The following is an 18390-nucleotide window of genomic DNA, read 5'->3' as shown; positions in this document are numbered from 1 at the left end:
TCATCTGCAATAACTGGTCGAGCACGAAGTACAGCAGATTGGAGGGAAGCATCTAAACGTCGTGCCACCAACACACTTCAACCACGGGGCACAATAACCCCGCTGGATCCAATCTCAGCAGTTCTTGGGGTGGCAGCAGGGCACAAGGGAGAGCACAGGAAGGAAAGGCAAGGGAATGAGAGGGTTTAAACAAAAGCAGTGACAGAGTGAAAGCCCAGCAAGCTTCTTCTCATCACTACCTAGTCCAAGGATAATGTTTTCTCTACTAAATAAAGCCCTGATGACTCTTTTACACAGATTCCCACACCATTTTTATTTCTAATTAGATGTATGATAGCAGCAAATATATCTTTCTAAATGAAAAGATCGAATAGCTCAGAGTTAAAAACAAAATTAGTAGTTATTCGTGGATCTGAAAAGCAAACAAAAGTGCCTTCGAACTGCATGGAGGCTACAACCTTCTGCACTGGACATGCCTTGGCTCACCTCAGGGAGGTGTTAACTTTTAATACTTTAAAAACATAATTTTAAACAGCTCAGAACAACTTTTGGCATTCATTTATATGAATAATCAGATAAATCTGTGATCTTGATTAACAGTACCTATAATTAAAGGGTTTTGATCTTCCCTGCAGATGCAGTACTTGCATCAAGGAATTCAAATTAGGCTGATTCATCACCACTGCTGAAACCTGAGGACAGTTAAGTTGCCAACCAGGTCCCAAAGCAATGCTGAGGCACCAAATTCATTTTGATAAGAGAACTGGACTAAGGTTACGTTAACTTACGGCACAGTGCTCTCTTCTAAGTAGAATTCGAGAAATAATATTGATACCTTGATGCTGTCCAGGTTTAGGAAACTAAAAAGACCTTAACATATCCCACTGTGGTTACAGACTATGCAGTAACCAAGCAGGGGAGAGAAAAAAAAAAGAAAAAGCAAGTCATAGAGTATTGGGTATTTAACAGTAAAATTGTATCCTCAAGAACCACTTTTTTATTAAAAAATAAAGCACATTAAATATGTTCAAGCAGAACTGCGGAGTCTTCTCTAGTTATCCAAACAGCAACCCCCAGATCAGGCTTGCTAAGTTCCATTTGTCTCCATTTTTACAGTAAGGCAGATGGAGCTACTCGTTCCAAGAAGCACAAGCATCACAGGCATCGGAAGACACAGTTTGGAATAAACTTTCCCATGAAATTAACTTTAAAAAAAAAATCCTTAATGTCTCTGATTTGGCAAGAAGTGAGATCACATAGAGGTTCATAAACCATTCATGTAAAAAACAGCTGTCACAAAACGTTGACTTAATTTAAATTGTTCCCCTGGTCCTTCAAGGCCACTTACTTCATTGTGACACTTGATTATGCTAAAATTAATAAAATTCAGATGCACTGAAACATCTCACACAAGGCGAAACACGTGCAGCTTTTCAGAGCTAGCCTAACACTTTCACAGATCAACTGCTGTCCCTTCTTCTGATCGGTACTGGTATATACTGGTATGATTGTTGGTACCCTGTGTTCCTCCTACAGCCTATCCCCTATCCCATTAGCAGTGAAACCTCCTAAAATACCAGTAAACTTGGTTATTTTAGGAGGAGCAATGCATTACATGTATCATGGACAGTTTCTGCTGGCACACCGTTCTTTCTACCCTGAAAGGGCAGTCATATCCTAAGCTCAGCTAAAACCTGTGACAGTCCATCCCAAAGGCGGCTCTGCTTCCCAAAATGTGGTTATATGGTTGTTTGTGCAGCGCTGGGATCCGCGGTGATGAGACACAATGCAAAGCAGGCTCTCTTTAAAAGAAGTTTACAGTGTCTTGTCACTTTACATCTTCTCAAGGCAAAACAAGATGCAAATGAGGGCATGGTCAGGTAGGCACTCTGGTAGAACCAGCTGTAATTAGTAGCCCGCACCAGCTTTATAAGCCCAGTTATTACACAAACGGTTCATACTTGCATTAAGCTTCTCCTTGTATTCTGGGACCAAAAGGAAACATCTGAATCACATAGTCTGACCTCCTTCATTACAGCGATGAAATCTCTCAACTGAAGTTGTGTGCTGAGCTCATGATGTCTACAGCATCCCCAGAGCACCTACTTGATAGAAATCCAGACCAAACTCAAAGGACTTGCAATGATTAAAACATCCTCACAATGTTCTACAGGAAATTGTTCGCTGATTAATGATAATGAAATAAAAAAAAAAAAGTGCTTTAATACTTGTTTCCCACTAGATTAGCCTTTAGCTCCCAACCATTGAGTATCACTCTGGTAAGAATAAGTATATCATACAATCAGAAGGGCCCTCCTCTGAATACAGTACATGCCAGGGTTTCATCACTTAGAGGTTTTTCTTGCACAAATCAAACACTGTCACTGTAAGGCACATTTACCAGGTCTTCAGGTCTTCTTGTAGCTCTTCCAGAGACTCTTTCAAGTTAACAGGATCCTTTTTAGCAGGGCATCCTAAAGATACAGGCTCTGAGAAAAGCGTATTTGTCTATATTTAGCCAAACCCCCCACAGTGATTTTTTGGGAATCAGCTGGTGATTCCCACAAAACATGAAAGAGTGGCAGAGATGTCATGAGATACCCTGGTTTTATGCATTTTGATAAATCCTCTGGCTGGGTAAAGAAGAGATCCCCAGGAGAGATCCCCAGGGAGGAAAGGGCTGCAGATGACAGAGGTTCAGTGAATCTCTGGAGCCTTTGGCTCACCCACCGGTGCCCACACGGCGAGATCCTGCCATCACGCCTCTCACCAGTGTGGTTAGGCTAGCAGGGCAGGAAACTGGGCCATCCAGCAGAGACTGTCAAACGACAAGGGCAACGCCAAGCGCAGCTGGGACATCTGCAGTTGTGCAGAGCCTAAACCGATTTATTGCTTCTGTTTGAAGCTCATTCAAAATTACTACAAAACCATCAGCTTGGAAGCGAGTCAACCGCAGAATGAGTTAAAATTAATTGCAGGCGCTGCCGCCTCCAAGAGCACAGCCCCCTTGCCAATTTCTGTTCTTCTTCAAAGGGTGCCTTGCATTTTCTTTCAAAGCATTTCCCTTTTCTCGTTTTATTTCAGGGAGCAAAACGAGGAGGAACCAGCAAACTACCGCGCACAGTGAGAAGAGTGGGACAGCAAAAGCAACTGATCTAAAAGTGTTATTATATTAAAAAAAAAACACACTAAAAGACAATCTCTCCAGCTTACAAGTGCTTGGCACATTACAAATATGTAATTATCAACATAGCTAAAGTATTTCATAATCAAACTCTGACAATGCCAGAAAATGGCATCCATGACAAAGGTCTACACCAAGAAGACCAAAACCAACAAAACAATGCAGGAGACAGCTGGTGATACCAGCTCTGGGTCACAGTACATAACCAGCTAAGCTCCCAGTGCAACAGTGTACCCAGCAACATGAACACCATTTCTAGCTCACGGCGATGGAGGTATTTTCTCATTATTGTCACATACACAGGCAGATTTCTTGCAATGGTTTCCTCTCAACAAATAGTTCCGTGAAGAATAGAGCTAATGAAGGGTGTTTCCTATGTATTGTGTACTGTCTTAACTCTCTTTATACTTACTAAAAAACAAAACAAAACAAAAAAAACAACTTCAACACCTGTGACTTCCCCTTCACCCTGCAGCTTCCCCTATTATTGATCTTACTTTGATGCCCTCAGCTCCCTGTGCTGCTACCTTGCAAGTGCTGCTCTTGCAGCAACAGACAAAACACTTTCAGAGAAAAGTGTGATTTCTACGTTTCATCATATCCTGCCACATTGCTCCTTCCAGGCTCTTTCTAGTTGTGTCCAATGAAAGGACGAGAGGCAACGGGCACAAACTGAAGCGCAGGAGGTTCCTGCTCAATATGAAGGGGCACTTCTTTACTGTGAGGGTGACAGAGCACTGGGACAGGTTGCCCAGAGAGGCTGTGGGGTCTCCTTCTCTGGAGATATTCAAACCCTGCCTGGATGCCATCCTGCGCAACGTGCTCTAGGTGATCCTGCTCAGCAGAGGGGTTGGGCTGGGTGATTTTCAGAGGTCCTTCCAACCTCGGCCATTCTGTGACTCCTCTAGAAGCTTTGCTAGCATTGGTTTTGGATGGTACCTGCCACAGAATTCCAACAATCATTCGGAATGAAGCAGCACATAAATTTACCTTCGTATTACGCTAAATACTGTGTACGTCAAAGAAACTTTTGATATAGGTCATGTTGCAAGACAGCTCACTATTTTACCCTAGAACATCACCCCCAGTCCACCCTAACACTGTGATCTCGAGTTCAGTTCAAAGTTAAAAATCACTTATTAGCAGGATTTATGCTTGAACAATCTGCCTCAATGTATAATCCCTGGCTATGTTTACTCTAGCTAAAACGGGAAGTCCCCTCGTGTTATTTAAAAAGTGGCACTTACTGCTGAAATAGACTGACTTGGAATAGTCACATTCCAGTCTTGCATTACAAAATCGGTCCTAGACGTATCCCGCGGAGTCACGCGACAATTCGATCTCAAAATGGGGAGCGTCTTAAAACATGCTCTGCCTGAGGTGGACTACTGCCAAGAGCCTTAATCAAAGATGTTGCTCTTAATTAGGGTTGCAGATGAAGATACCTGCTCTTGAGTAAACTGAAAGAATTTCAGCAACAGAGGAGAAGCACCGAAGAAGTACTCAATAAAGAAAAAAAAAAGAAAGAAGGGTGAAGCAGAAATTTCATTTAGTGGGAAATTCGGCAGCAGTAAGAGGTGATATTTATAGATGTGGGGTGGTTTGATGGAGAGTGAACAATTTTAATATGGTTTAGGCTACAAAACAGTCGAGACAAGTTCTGGTGGGGATAGAGGAGCAAAGGGGAGAGAACTACTTGGATGGCAGGCAGTTTAACCTCAACACCACAAGAGCTGGGAGAAAGGAAAATCCATGTATTGTGCTAACGATACATATGAATTCCTTCTCTCTTCCCTCCCTACTCCCCCAAACCCACAGCATTGCAGCACTACGTGATAAAATACCAGAAACGATACGGTTTCATCTGTGAGCAATTTTCCCCCATGAGTTTGTTATGAAACGCATACAGGATTAAAAGCACGACCAAGATGCCATCCTGCAGGAAAAGGCATAGCTTGATGCAGGGTATGCTCTCTAGAGAAAGGAGACGGTGATGCATTTTAATGGATGCATGCATTTATTGAAAATTAAGCCTTGAAACTACTTTACACCCTCATTAGTATTCCTTACCAGCAGCAAACAAAAGTTGATTTTCTTCAAAATCCTGTGGGGTGCACTGATCAACACATACATTAAACTATCTTGCTTGTAGTCAGCAATACCATTTTCTCCTAGCTGATTCAGCTCATAATTCAAGCAGGAAAATAAGCTTCATTTGACCCTGAAGCGAGTTCAAAGCTGGCTGCAGGCTGTATTTCTCTGCAAAGGAGTAGAAATGCATCTAAAGCAGCACACAAGCATATGTTCTCTAAACCCAGAATCATCAAACCCATGTGGCAAGGTGGCTCACGGACTGACTTTGAACAGAATTCTAATGAATTCTTCTAATTTGGAAAAGAAAAATACTGGACGGCGCAGCACCCGTCTTCCGTGTCATAGATACATTATAGCTGTGCATTTCAGAGTCCCTCAGGGATCCAAGCCTTTTGATACTTTCTTTACTTCTTCCCGGGAACTGATGAAGATAGTTATCTGAAGGAAAGTAAACCAGCTCCAACATAAACAAGAAAAGCAGGAAGCAACCTAATTAGTAAAGAAAAATTCTCGGATGACTCAAAGATGATGCCTGTCTGTTTTAATTTTATACAAAGGTCTGAAGGACTAGCTGTACTCCTGTAGTTTTTCAAGGTGTCTGCAAATGCAATCACTGGTGACAACAGCAAACCTTCGCTGGTCAAGATGGGATCATGTTTTCCTCTAACTCTTAAATTAGGATTCAGACTGCTAATCCACAAACAGGAATAGCCTTTATCTCAGCGCCTCCAACTAGACACGACACACGTGGCTTTGCCCTTCAGGAACTGTGACTAGCAAAACACGGAGACTCGAATTTTCAGAACAGAGCACCATTTACGTTAACATGAGGAATGTCACTTCGTGCAAGAGAATTTTAAGCAGTTTAGTTTAAACAGTTTCAAGTCAGGCTGGTTTTAGGGCATTGGTTGCCCACCTGTGAGCAATGGGCTGCCCACACCACTTCCCAGCAACGCTCACGTGAGCAGTTAGAAAGCCAAGTCAGGTGCTGCCCACCGCATGGTGTGTGCTCTACTCGCACGGTGGACAAGGCTGGGGAGCCACCACCACGTCCCGGCACGCCCAACCCTAAGCAGAGACCTTCTGCTTTAACCATGCTTGACAAATGACTCCTTCCTCCTTACCTTCCTCTCCAGAAGGGCTTTCAAAGCTCTTCAATACCCACAGCTCAGTCGCCGCTCTCTTAATGACCCTTGAAGTGTTTATCTTAGAGATGTAGTATCTGCTTATTGTTTCCTTTCCTGCTTGCCCTTGCAAACAGCCCGTTTAACTCTGTTCCGCATGGTCAGAAGGCATCTCACAGAGCTCTCAAGAGAGTTGCACAGCGTTTACATTTAATTCATAAATTAATGCCGAGCAGCCCTGCCTCCGCACCAGGGCCACGAATGCTTCATTTATCAAATAAAACTTTGGCATTGCTAATGTGTTTGCAGACTCATGCATCTGGAAAACTGTACATAAACTACATATGAAAGACAGTGGTGGCTGCTGCAGCTGTAGAGTTTTACCATGGGGGAGAAAGAACAAAAGGAGGAGCAGAGCGGGGGGAAAGCTCTCCAGAGCAGATGTTTCTGAGCTTTTTTAAACCTCGGAGACAAGACATAAGACAACACTTGAAGGAGCAGCTGGGGACACTGAATAAACGCAGACATTTAAATGTGACTAATTACACACCCATGCTGGAATTCACAGAGGAAGATCGGGGAGCCAGACTCCCAGCTCACGCTGACTTTCACCAGCAGCTCAGCGGCCCGCTCCTTTCGGCATTCTGGCAGTCAGATGTCATCGTGCTAAATACAGAACGCCGCTTCCAAATGTTTCCCCTGCTAGCATAACCCATGTGAAGCCTACAGATTTCTACAAAGTTATCTGCAGGAGCCCCTCTCTTTATATTAAACAGTATATATGGATCCCTCCTTTTTATTAATTAGATAAAAATGTGTACATATCCACTGATCCTAGCGTTTGTTGCTCTGTGAGGTGACAGAACCGTGTCTCAATGAGCTCAGAGTTCTTAAAGCCTCTGGGGGACCACCCTTCTGTGTTAAAGCCAAGTGTGCTGCACAGAATCTGCTCTGAAGATGGTGGGGAAAGCTTTCCAGAAGATCCAGGGCTTCCTTCTGAGCACTTACTGTTGTGAAGCAAGAAGGCTATCTGTGTACACACTGTTCAAGACTTAGCTCAAACTCTTCAGCCTGGCATGGCTGCAGAAGGAGCACCTTTCCCTGATCCCAGCTGACCGTGCAGAGGGCCGGGAAGGCTGTAGCTGTAAATAGCGTGGAGGAAGACAACTTGAGATCTTCTGAGAGTGAAGGACAGAGCATGGAGAACCAGACCCTACAGAGGAGGAAAACAAACCCTAAGGAGTAAGACTTTTCCCTAGCACCCTGTGTACTCATGATGACTCACTTTATGGCACAGCCGTAGTGTAAATAGTTACATGAAGGTACCAGGCTGCAAAGTCCACGTTTTCTTTTATCTGATAAGCACTTTGGCAAAGGGCTGTGCTTGCTAAGCTGTAGGCATCCTCTCTCTATACGACACGAACGTACATCATTTGGACTAGATGATCCCTGAAGGTCCCTTCCAGAACTATTCTATCAAAACTCTGCACCCCAAGTCCTGTAACAGGGACACGAGAGACTCCCAGAGACCCAGCTGACACTGTCCCGCTCACTCACTCGAACCACCAGGTTTTGCAGCAATTCCACAGAGGGAAACCACACGTAGCAAAGCGCTCCCAGATGAAGGATGCAAAAAGGGAGAGTTCTGGTTTTTACAGGGGATGACAGCAGGAGCCGCCTGGGGACACAAGTCGGAATGCGGTGCCTGCATCTGTATTGTCAGCCTAACTTTTAAATTCACTAATGCTTCTCATCATTAGCTCTTTTGCAGAGATTCAGTCTGGGAGATGGTGCTGTAGCAGCTGGCAGAGATCTAGGGCCTCTGAAGGGCTCTGATGAAGCACAGCAGTTTACTGGTTTAGGGCTAAATGGAAGTACTGAATGCTTCCTAGGGAGAAGCTATTAGGTAACAGTTGTTAAACTCTTTTTTTTTTTCGCTTCCTCTGCAGAGGCTAAGGAAGATCACATACCTTTAGCATTTTAAATAATCTACTACTTAACGTTCAAGAGCTCAGCACTTTGCAATTTTAATTTGCCTTCCCATTCAGATGAATTTTCCCATCCAGCTGACTGTTCCCAGTGCTCCACAGGGCTGCAGACTGGCTGAGCAAGGCTTCAGCTGCTGCTGAGCCTTTCTGGAATACAGAGGTGGTGGCAATGCCTGCAGGCACAGAGGGCACAGTACCGAAGACCTGAGCTGTGCACTGGCTGGTAAGAAACCCCATCTTTATTTATTTTCTGGATAGGCAAAAAAAAAAAAAAAAAAAAAAAAAAAAGCTTCCAATTAGTCCTAGTTTCCATTCAGCCCACATACGTGCTTTTAAACTGAAAGCTGCCCACTGGAAGTAGTTTCTGTTCTCCTTGCAGACCCAAATTGTTTAATTGGTTATATCTATGTGCCAATTTGCAGGATAGCATTCATCTTTCTGCAGCGAAGAGTCTCCAAATTAATTTAAGGGAAAAAAAAAGGAAATCAAGGGAGTCCACAGGATGACAATTCACAAGTTCTTGCTCATGCTTTTACAGTTTTGTCTTACTTGCTCACTGCAATAAACTCAGAAGCTGTCCACAAAAAAAAGAATCAGTTATTTTCACAAAGTTCAGTTGGTAGCTGCCCTCCTCTAATTCACCCAGCCTCTACTTTTCATTCATGAACTACCTGAAACAAAGGTTCTGCCTCACCCACCTGTGCCATTCTTCTCACTGGCAACTTCTGGCTCCACAGACATTCAGTCAAGCATTGCTTAATTACTGCTGTCTTTTCTTACATGCCTACACACTAGAGCCAAACTGCCTATGAACAAACCTGAATGAGATTTCAGATAGTGTAGAAAAATGTTACAGAGATGCAGTTTGCTGTGTACCTTCCTAAACAAAAGGTGCAGGATGAAGAAATTGCCAGACTACATTTAAATGTAGCGGGTTTTTTTCCTGTTATCATTCCCCATTCCTTTTCTTTCTTCTTCCCTTTTGCTTTCTCACTTCTAAGACCCATTGCCATAAAAACCTGCACCAATGGAACTACATATTCTAGAAATATTTCTACTTCTGATTTCCCTTATCTACAGCTTCTGTATCTATCACCCAAACAACAAATAGCTGTGGAAATTGGCCGGAGCCAAACACAGTGCTCAGGTAGGCTGCAGAAAGCAGAAGACAGCGGAAAAGTTGACTTCAGCAGACAAAAGATTGCTTGGGCTCTGATTTTCAGGTTGTTTCTAAGAGCCAAGAGCTAGCTTTAAATCAAGAAAAACTCTGAGCATTACAACTCAGTGCTTAAAACCTCAAAAATTGTCTACACATTTGAACTAACACATTGTATTTACTGAACAATACCTCCCACATCAAAGTTGCAGAATGCTTCACAAGCCAATCTAGGTATTTCCTTTGTATTGTACAGAGTGAAAGGAATAATCTTCAAATCAAGGCCACAGCAGCAAGAATATGAATAAAGATTTAAAACCTGTCTGGTCAAATGAATAGAAAGATAGAGAAAAACACTGCACACTGCCATAGTGTAAAGGTCGACATTACCTTATTGCTTTTCATGAAGCAAGAAGCTGTATGTGTAACATGTTAAGAAGGACCTTTTCTGACACCTATTTGTAGCATTTCAAGAATTTCACTGAAAAAAAAAGCACTGGGATTACAATGCCACCAGATCTTATTTGACTGAAGACAAAACCTTTAAAAGAAAGCTGGCTGTAGTATGGCATACTCCCTCAGAACAAAACGAAGCGAGGCAAACACTTCTGAAGGTCCTTCAGTGCATCACCTAACTATTCAAAACAGACCGTGGGGAGAGTGGAAGGATGTTCCTGTTGAAGTGTTGGCAGAGAACCAGACATCACAGGCTTTTACCTCACAGTTGGAGTTCAGAAGATATAGGCAGAGGCCTTTGCTGCTGTATTATATCGCTAAGGAGTGCATTGCACACCTTCAGAAAGGCTAAAGCCTAATGATAAGCCCAATGTCCTGTATGTCCCATACACATCTATTCTCTCACACAGCAGACACAGAGCAGGGTAGAAAGACAGTAAACCATCTTTTTCCACTTCGTATTTTCCCCTCTTCTGCAAAGCCTGAGGACCTATGGCTACAGAAATGACACTCCAACAAAAGATGCCGGCCTAGGACTTGGTAGTTGCAGGTTTGAACCTGGTTTCTTAGAATGCATTTGATCATCATCACTTGGTCATATGCAAATTGCACAATGGCAATTTGCCAAAAAAATGACAAAAAGTGTCCTTGCGTAGCAGTTAAATGAAGGCTGGGCCCTTCAAGTGCTGCAGAGCCATTCTGACATAACTTCTGACCTGAAGGAGGTACAGCTCTGTTCAAGCGGCTCTGTGCCCTGGTTAATAAATTCACTGGAGATCAGAGCCTACACAGCAACTTTCACCAGACCATGCCTGCCATTCACTATGCCTCACCACAGTTTTTTAAAATCATCAGACTGCCGGGAGAAATATTTCAAAGACACCTACTCACAGAGCTCTGGTGGGACTGGATGGCTAGAGGATATATGCACAGGCATGCAAAGATTGCATACTCCAGCACCTCCTCACCAACCTAGTGAGCCTCTAGCGAGCCTAGAAGGATGGAGATCAACCACGTGGCTCTCGTGCACTTGTTAACAGGTCCCAGCTGTAAAGACTACCACGACAGCTTATTGACAAAGCTTCGGCAAAGGCAATAACGAAGCAATGTCACGTACTGGTCTGAAAACAGGGCTGGTCAGAACTTCACTAGGAGAGCATTTTTCTATTGAAACAATTGCCAAATTGTTTCATCTAAAAGTATTAGGAAGAAAATTAGGTAGATTATAGGGAGAAAAGGAGAATGAAAAAACATCTCATCCTATAAATTTCTAAGGATACCACTGATTAAGGACAATTAGTAAATAAGTTCAGAGCATAAGAACATTTAATTTCCAGTCAATGTTTTGATCCCTCCAACTATTTTTAAATGAGGCACTGCACACTATATTTAACTATTGTGTTTCTCATCACTCTGCAGTTACATTTTAAATCCTACCGTGTTGCGAGTTTATGGCAGACGACACCAGTGTCTGTTATGACTTCACTCAGTCTCAGCTCAAGGTGGACCTTTCCCTGAAACAAACAAACAAAAAAAAAACTCATGAAAAATCGGTGTTATGCAAAGCCAGCCACCCCATTCCAGCTTAAAACAAAGCAAGTCAGTTAACACGAGCAATTACAGGAGGAGTTTAAAGACTAGTTAACAGTTGTACAGGTGAGCTATTTCACTTGCTAAAGAATCCAGATAAGTAGACATTTCACTCAGTTGCAGTGCATAATTACTCCCCCATTATCTTATCTCTCTCTGCGTGTTTTACTAGTTGACTGATATGGAGTTTCTGTGGTCTGGAACAAAAATATTTTTCTTGTCGCTTTATTTATATTTAGCATTTGAAACACCAAGCTAAGATATCCAACACAACCACTGAAAATGTATCACATCGGTGCGTTATAAAGAAATACCTCTATGCTTTGAAGTCTGGAAAACTGAAGGGGCTAATAGCTATAAAGTTATGACGATAAACTTTGAGACCAGTATCAGTAAAACTACACTGGGCAACTAAAGAAAAATAAATGTCCAACATATCACCAGCATTCATAGCATCTACTGTTATGCAGTCTTCAACTCCTCACCATCACATTGACTTTATTGTGACTTGGGTCAAAAATCTATGCTCAGATATGCCAGGAAAATAAAGGTGATCATGAATACAAACTGCATTACTCTCATTAACTCTATTATGTTCCAAAACAAAAGCACTGGCAAAAACTCTTACAACATCTGTAGTAAAATACATTTTGTTATTGATGTATTCTAACATTTCAATGCTGCCGAACAGTAATTTGTAAATCACGTTGGCCAAAATTGAGTCATTTACCTTCATAACTACCTCCTCTCCACCTTTTTTTTTTTTTTTACCAAAGGACCCTAAAACCCACCCCACTAGTTAGTCAGAGCTCTAATGTGGGTGTCATTATTGACTCAGTTTGTCTCGACTCATGCAAAAGTCCTTTCATAATATCTTCCAGATTTGACCTTTCCTCTTTCTCCACATCACCAGAACTCTTGCCAAAGGATGTCCATCCCGCCTAACAGAAGGGAGTGAAGATCAAACCAAGTTGCTCTATGCCATTACGTTCAACTTCCTCCACACTTTTGTCTGGACAAAAGCTGGTGAAAGCAGTCCAAAGCAGAGCAGGGAGTGCAATAACAGCATGAATGCTCAGAAGTTGGGTTCAAGCTCATTCCCCGACACTCCTACACTTAGCAGTACAAACAAACTCTGAAGCCAGTGCCGGAATGCTTGTCATGAAGAAATCAATGAATGATAAAGTTTCTTACTGCGACAGCCATTCCCTCTCCCCTTCCTTGCAAACCCCCTCCTAGGGACCATTCTGACTGCACTTTCATCCTTCAAACCTCTGTCAGCCACTTGCACATTCAGTACTGAGTCCATAGCCTTTTTTTTTTCCGTCCAGGGGCTGGAACACGGGCCCTTCCAGTCCACTTGGCAGATGGCACTGGTGTTCATCCAGAAAACAAGAAAAAAGATTCCTCTGAGTTATATAAAATGAAATCCCATATTGAATTTGGCTCTGACTGCTGACTCTTCATGTCTGTTTCGCTGAGAAACGAATCCCCTCCTTTACCCCATCAGTGTACCCAAATCTCAACATCTGTCATTTCCTCCCAACCCTAAGCCTATCCTTATGGGTGAGGGAAGCATTTCCCTGCACAAATGCATAAAGCCACTTCTAAACCCACCTCTTTCAAACTCAGTCTTGCTCCAGTGACCATTGTACAGGCCGTAAGAGAGGCTAAGCACACCATCAGCTGAGAAATCAAGTTACAAAGGGTAGTTTTATGGCTTTATTTTACGGCGTTCCCCTTTAATTTCCATATTCTCTCTTCCACATATTTTAATGCAGGAGCTAAACAATGGACCTCTGGAGAATAAATTTAGATCATCAACCTGTAAAACCACTGCTGGCATCCTTGTTGATATCCTACATATTTCCTTTATTAGAGAAATCAACACTGGTATGAGTTTTGAAGGAGTTAAGAAACATGAAATGAGATTTAGGAACTTTACAGAAAATATACCCTTGTAGAAAAACACCAAGAAGGTAAAGATGTTTTTAGAGAAATGCTTCCACTGATCTTAAACAAAGGCAAGACTGGTCTCTCTCAGGAAAGAAAGAATGCTTCAATACACTTAGGTGAGCCTGAATGTAAACTTAATTTACAGTGCCAGTTTGATAGATCTCACTCAAACTGAGTAATTAAGATGAAAGCTCCCTACTTTATAAATTAAGCTCCAAAAATGCTCTCAAGTCAGCAGTACCTCGCACATTTTCCCAGCTACATTAAGAACAAAATATAGTGCAGCCTCCTTTGGGCTGAAAGCCAATTCTTCTTGTAGCTCTCATTTTTCTCTTCTGAAGACTTAGCGAGCGGCCAGCTGCTCAAAAAGTGACTCAAAGCTTCAGACAGCAAAACAAAGGTCACGGGATCACTTGGACTGGCAGCCCCGCTGACTATTCCCAGAATACCTCATCACTTCCAGTTAAAAGCTCAGTTACACAAATACATTAAAATAAGGCTACAGCAGCATACTCGCAGGTTTAATTCACAGAAAATGTAACTCTTACGTAAACTGAACGCTTTTTCCCAAGTCAACTATACCATTAGGCAGTACATATGGATTCATCTGAACAAATTTTCTCCTTGGAATCATGGAAGAGTTGGAAGGGACCCACACAGATCATCGAGTCCAGCTCCTGGCTCCACACAGGACCACCCAAAAATCAAACCCTGTGTCTGAGAGCATTCCTTCACAGTGTCATTCACTGGTTTATGATATACTGGGTAATGCACTTCTCAAAGAGAAGACAGAAAACTGTGCAATAAATCAGGATTATAAAATCAAGACCTCATCTAACCAACGGAAGGTCAACTGATCATCTATACTAGACTAAATGCACCAAAGAAGCAAGAAGCTGCTAAAATATTTACTTACAATTTAACAAAATTTAACAATTTAACAATTTGCTTACAACACCAAAGACATTCATATAGAATCATTAGGGTTGGAAGAGCCCTCCAAGATCACCTGGTCCAACCACCCCCCTACCACCAATGTCACCCACTGAACCATGTCCCTAAGCACCAGGCCCAACCTTTCCTTGAACACCCCCAGGGACGGTGACTCCACCACCTCCCTGGGCAACCCGTCCCAGTGCCTGACTGCTCTTTCTGAGAAGAAATGGCTCCTCATTTCCAACCTGAACCTCCCCAGGCGCAGCTTGAGGCCATTCCCTCTTGTCCTATCACTGGTTACCTGTGAGAAGAGGCGGACCCCCAGCTCCCCACACCTTCCTTTCAGGTAGCTGTAGAGAGCAATGAGGTCTCCCCTGAGCCTCCTCTTCCCCAGACTACACAACTAAACAACAACAATATTTTAATTATTAAAAGAACTAGTGTGATATTACCTAGAGCCTCCAATTGTATTAGGCACCCACATTTGATGACAGCATTTACAAGCAGGAAATATCAGATAACGGGGCAGGATAAAAAGCACGGTGCCTCCATTTTCAGCTGAAACACTGTGGCTTGGTTCTGTTCAGAGAGAATCCCTGTTGTGGAGCCAGGGACTGAATCTGGGATGAGTCGCAGGCCTGTGTCCTAACCACAAAGTTTTACTTTCCCCTTTAGCACAGCAAGCAAACTCAGAGAAGCAGCTGGATGTTTGACAGTTTTGAAGCAGAATGCATTAATGACTAAAGCATTTACATAAAAATAAATCAGAATATTCCTAGAAGCAGAGATGTTCATTAGCGTACCCTTCACATTTGGAAGAGTAGGATTTTTTCAAGGAACAAGCTGCTGAAGGAGTGCCAACCCAATTGCTGAATAACACTTCCTTTTTCATACACACGGAGCAATATGTATGGGTGGGTTCATAGGTCAGATGTCCTTCCTAATTACATCCAAAACACCATCATGGGAACAGACAGGTTCTACTTTTCCATTCTTGATCAAAGAAGTCATCAGCAGATTCAATTTCATGTAGGCAAGGAGCAAGTACTCCAAAGGAAGTCAGTAACAAACAAAACTTTTAAAAGGCCTTATTAAGAAAAAAAAATAACTGCTTGTTAAATATTGCCTTTACTAAAAAAAAAAATAATAGAATCATGTTCCAGTCTTGTTAAGATACTCGTAATACTAACAGGTATCAGGAAGAACTACTCCACACCGCTGTCTCAAAAATAAAAGGGAGGCTAATTGTAAGCGTGCAAAGGAAAAAAGAAAAAAAATCACAATCAAAGTTCTGTTTTGATAGGTACAGGAAAAGTTTGTCTACACAATTTCATTTTCCTTGGAAACTATAAGCTACTGCAGACTGAAACACCAGAAGGCAGTTGTACAGCAAGCATACACACACTACTTACTTGTCTCACGTTTCCAGCAGTTGCAAATTTGTGGTTTCATTTAAACACAGCATGTGGAAGTAGGAAAGAAAACACACGATAGCAGATTATCCTGAGGTTATTGCTTTGACAGAGTTCTGCCGTGCTGGCATGAGCCACTTTGAGCATTTTTAACAAGTGGTGGGCCTTACAGGCAGCGTTCCTCAAGTCACCAGGACACCCCTAGGAGACATTTCTTGGTGCGGTTACATGCACACGTTTTGGGCTGGAACCTAACACACATCACGTGGCCCAGCGACTGAATGCCACTTCGGATGCGACATCTGATCTAACTCAAGGCAGATGTGATCCGATTTTTCAGGGAAAAAGTTAAAAAAAAAAAAACACTAACAAACACTAGGAACCCCTGGGCTGTATCCCAAGCTCTAGTAAATGCACAAAGAACTCTGAAACAACGTGAATTTAGTATTCAGCAGTAGGTGCTCTTTATTTCACTCTATTATTTCAGGCTAGCTTTTTAGAAGCAACAAACCAAACTGGGATAGACTGTCTTACCCCTCTGAGCACTGAACACCCTTACATTCGTGTGGGGAGGAGGAAGCCTTGCCACAAAGCAGGATCTGGTCAATAAGCAGTCTTTTTGATTATCACAAACATTATGAAACATTCGCCAGTGTTGACACACGCGTCAGTTCTCCGAAATAATTTTATCAGTAGGCACGTAGCCTTGAGAATCTTCTCACTCTATCAAAACAGAGATTTCATATCATTTCAAAACAACTGAAAGAGGGAAACCTAAAAGCCACTGTTCACAAAAAAAAAAGAGGGTAACACCCATTTATTTCCTGTATGTGGTAGAAAGCTGATACCAAACCTGGAAGCAGCTTCTTCTTTTTCAAATTTGCATATAGCTGTGCTTACAGTGGGTTACACAAAATGTGTCAGTGACTCATCTTCATGCTAGAAGCATTTAAATACCTACAGGAACACAGCTAATGCAGTGTTGGACAGTGGGCATGCAGTGCTCTTAACTGTTTAACAGAGCAGATATTTCTGTCAGTCACCGGAGGGGTATCACCCTGTACAGTTGCTCCTGAAGACAATTTGTTCAACCTAGTTTATTTTCGAACCCGTGTATTTCAGAAAATAACAATGAACATCAGAGCCGTTCAAGTTCAGTACAGTTTGCTCTACACATATACAAATCAATGCTTTTTATAGAACGGGAAGCAGACAGATATGGGAAAGACCATGGCAACTTCCACAATATTATGAAGGGAGGGCAAAAGAAAATAACAGAGCAACCAATTTCTAGCTTCCTCTGGAGATCTGGGATAAACTTCTCTAACCGTCAAACAGGACTGAATTTAGGAGAGCTAATTCAAAAGCTTGTGGTGAAATCCTGGCTCTGCTGAAGTCGTGGCAAACCTCCCACCCTGGCAAGGGCAGGGTTTCATTCACGAAGCCTGACACGGGGAATACAGATCCTGCATTCAGTGGGAAGGTGCTGACAAAGGAGTAGAGTTTTTCTGAGCAGCACAGAACGCCTCGAATATATCCTTCTAGCTAAAATACAGAAAGCATTTCAGAGCCAGCAGTGACTTCCAGCAAGACAAAAGGATTGATTGTAGGGGCACTCTCTAAACATACCTGCAAGCAATGTTTTCCACTAACGCTGTAAGGTCCACCAACGGATGTATGGCTTCACACCCAAGAACAGGCACACTTCAACAATAATCAAAGGCCTGTGTAAGCAAAATGCCAGCGGAGCAGAAGAAGAAGGAAGGGATTCTGGTGTCTGAAGAAAGCATTTCTTAACATTGGTAATTTTTTCACAAAGAACTTTGAGTACAGAAGGTTAAAATTGAGACAATCTGCTTCCTCGGTGCTGGTTATCTGCCCTTTACATGCAAGTTTGTATTTTTTGTTTAAGTTGATAGCTAAATAGGTATGTTTCAGACATATCAAAGCTCTTACGAGGAAGAAGGGGAAATGAGCAATTTTCAAGCTTTTATGTCAGGTTTTTTTTTGCTCCACTCCCCCAACAACGTATTTTACCTAAGACTAGCTTTGGAAAAGCTCTCATGGTTCATACTGAGAACTCAGGTTAAATACTCTCAAAGTTAATACTGAGAACTCAGTTGCGAGCGAATGTGACCATTTTACATTTGTCATTGCTGTGGAGGAAGCAACTCAAAGGACACTTGAAAACAGGAACATTTGAAAGCAAGAGCCTGCACAGGAAAACACGTCAGAATATAACTGACTCTCCTTTTATTTCTCCCCCTGTTTGGCATACACAGACTACATGGTTTGGAATATGCTCGTGCGTTTTGATATTAATCAGAATGTTTCTGGATCTTTAACCACTCGCTGATTACATGTACACAAAAGGTATTTGGGTTGCAAAGCTCGAATTCCACCAAACAAAGTTAACTGTGGAGGGCTGAAGTTGCTGTGGAAAAAAAATAAACAAACAAACCTGCTCAAAAGCAGAAAAGGCCTTTTGAAGGCT

General features: G+C 42.4%; 1 protein-coding gene across 8 annotated transcripts in view; it reads right to left on the bottom strand.

Moving 5' to 3' along the window:
* Positions 1-18390, bottom strand: part of RASA3 (RAS p21 protein activator 3) — a 164581-nt gene that overhangs the window by 41157 nt on the left and 105034 nt on the right. For all 8 annotated transcript variants that reach the window (XM_040554578.1, XM_040554438.1, XM_040554820.1 and 5 more), the window contains one exon: positions 11440-11516. In XM_040554578.1, the coding sequence (XP_040410512.1) occupies positions 11440-11516 (77 nt within the window). The remainder of the gene's footprint in view (positions 1-11439; positions 11517-18390) is intronic.

This window comes from Cygnus olor, chromosome 1 (genome assembly GCF_009769625.2).
Source record: "Cygnus olor isolate bCygOlo1 chromosome 1, bCygOlo1.pri.v2, whole genome shotgun sequence".
In the NCBI taxonomy this organism is placed as follows: Eukaryota; Metazoa; Chordata; class Aves; order Anseriformes; family Anatidae; genus Cygnus; species Cygnus olor.
Note: the sequence above shows the minus strand (reverse complement) of the source record. Positions and strands in the feature narration are given on the sequence as shown.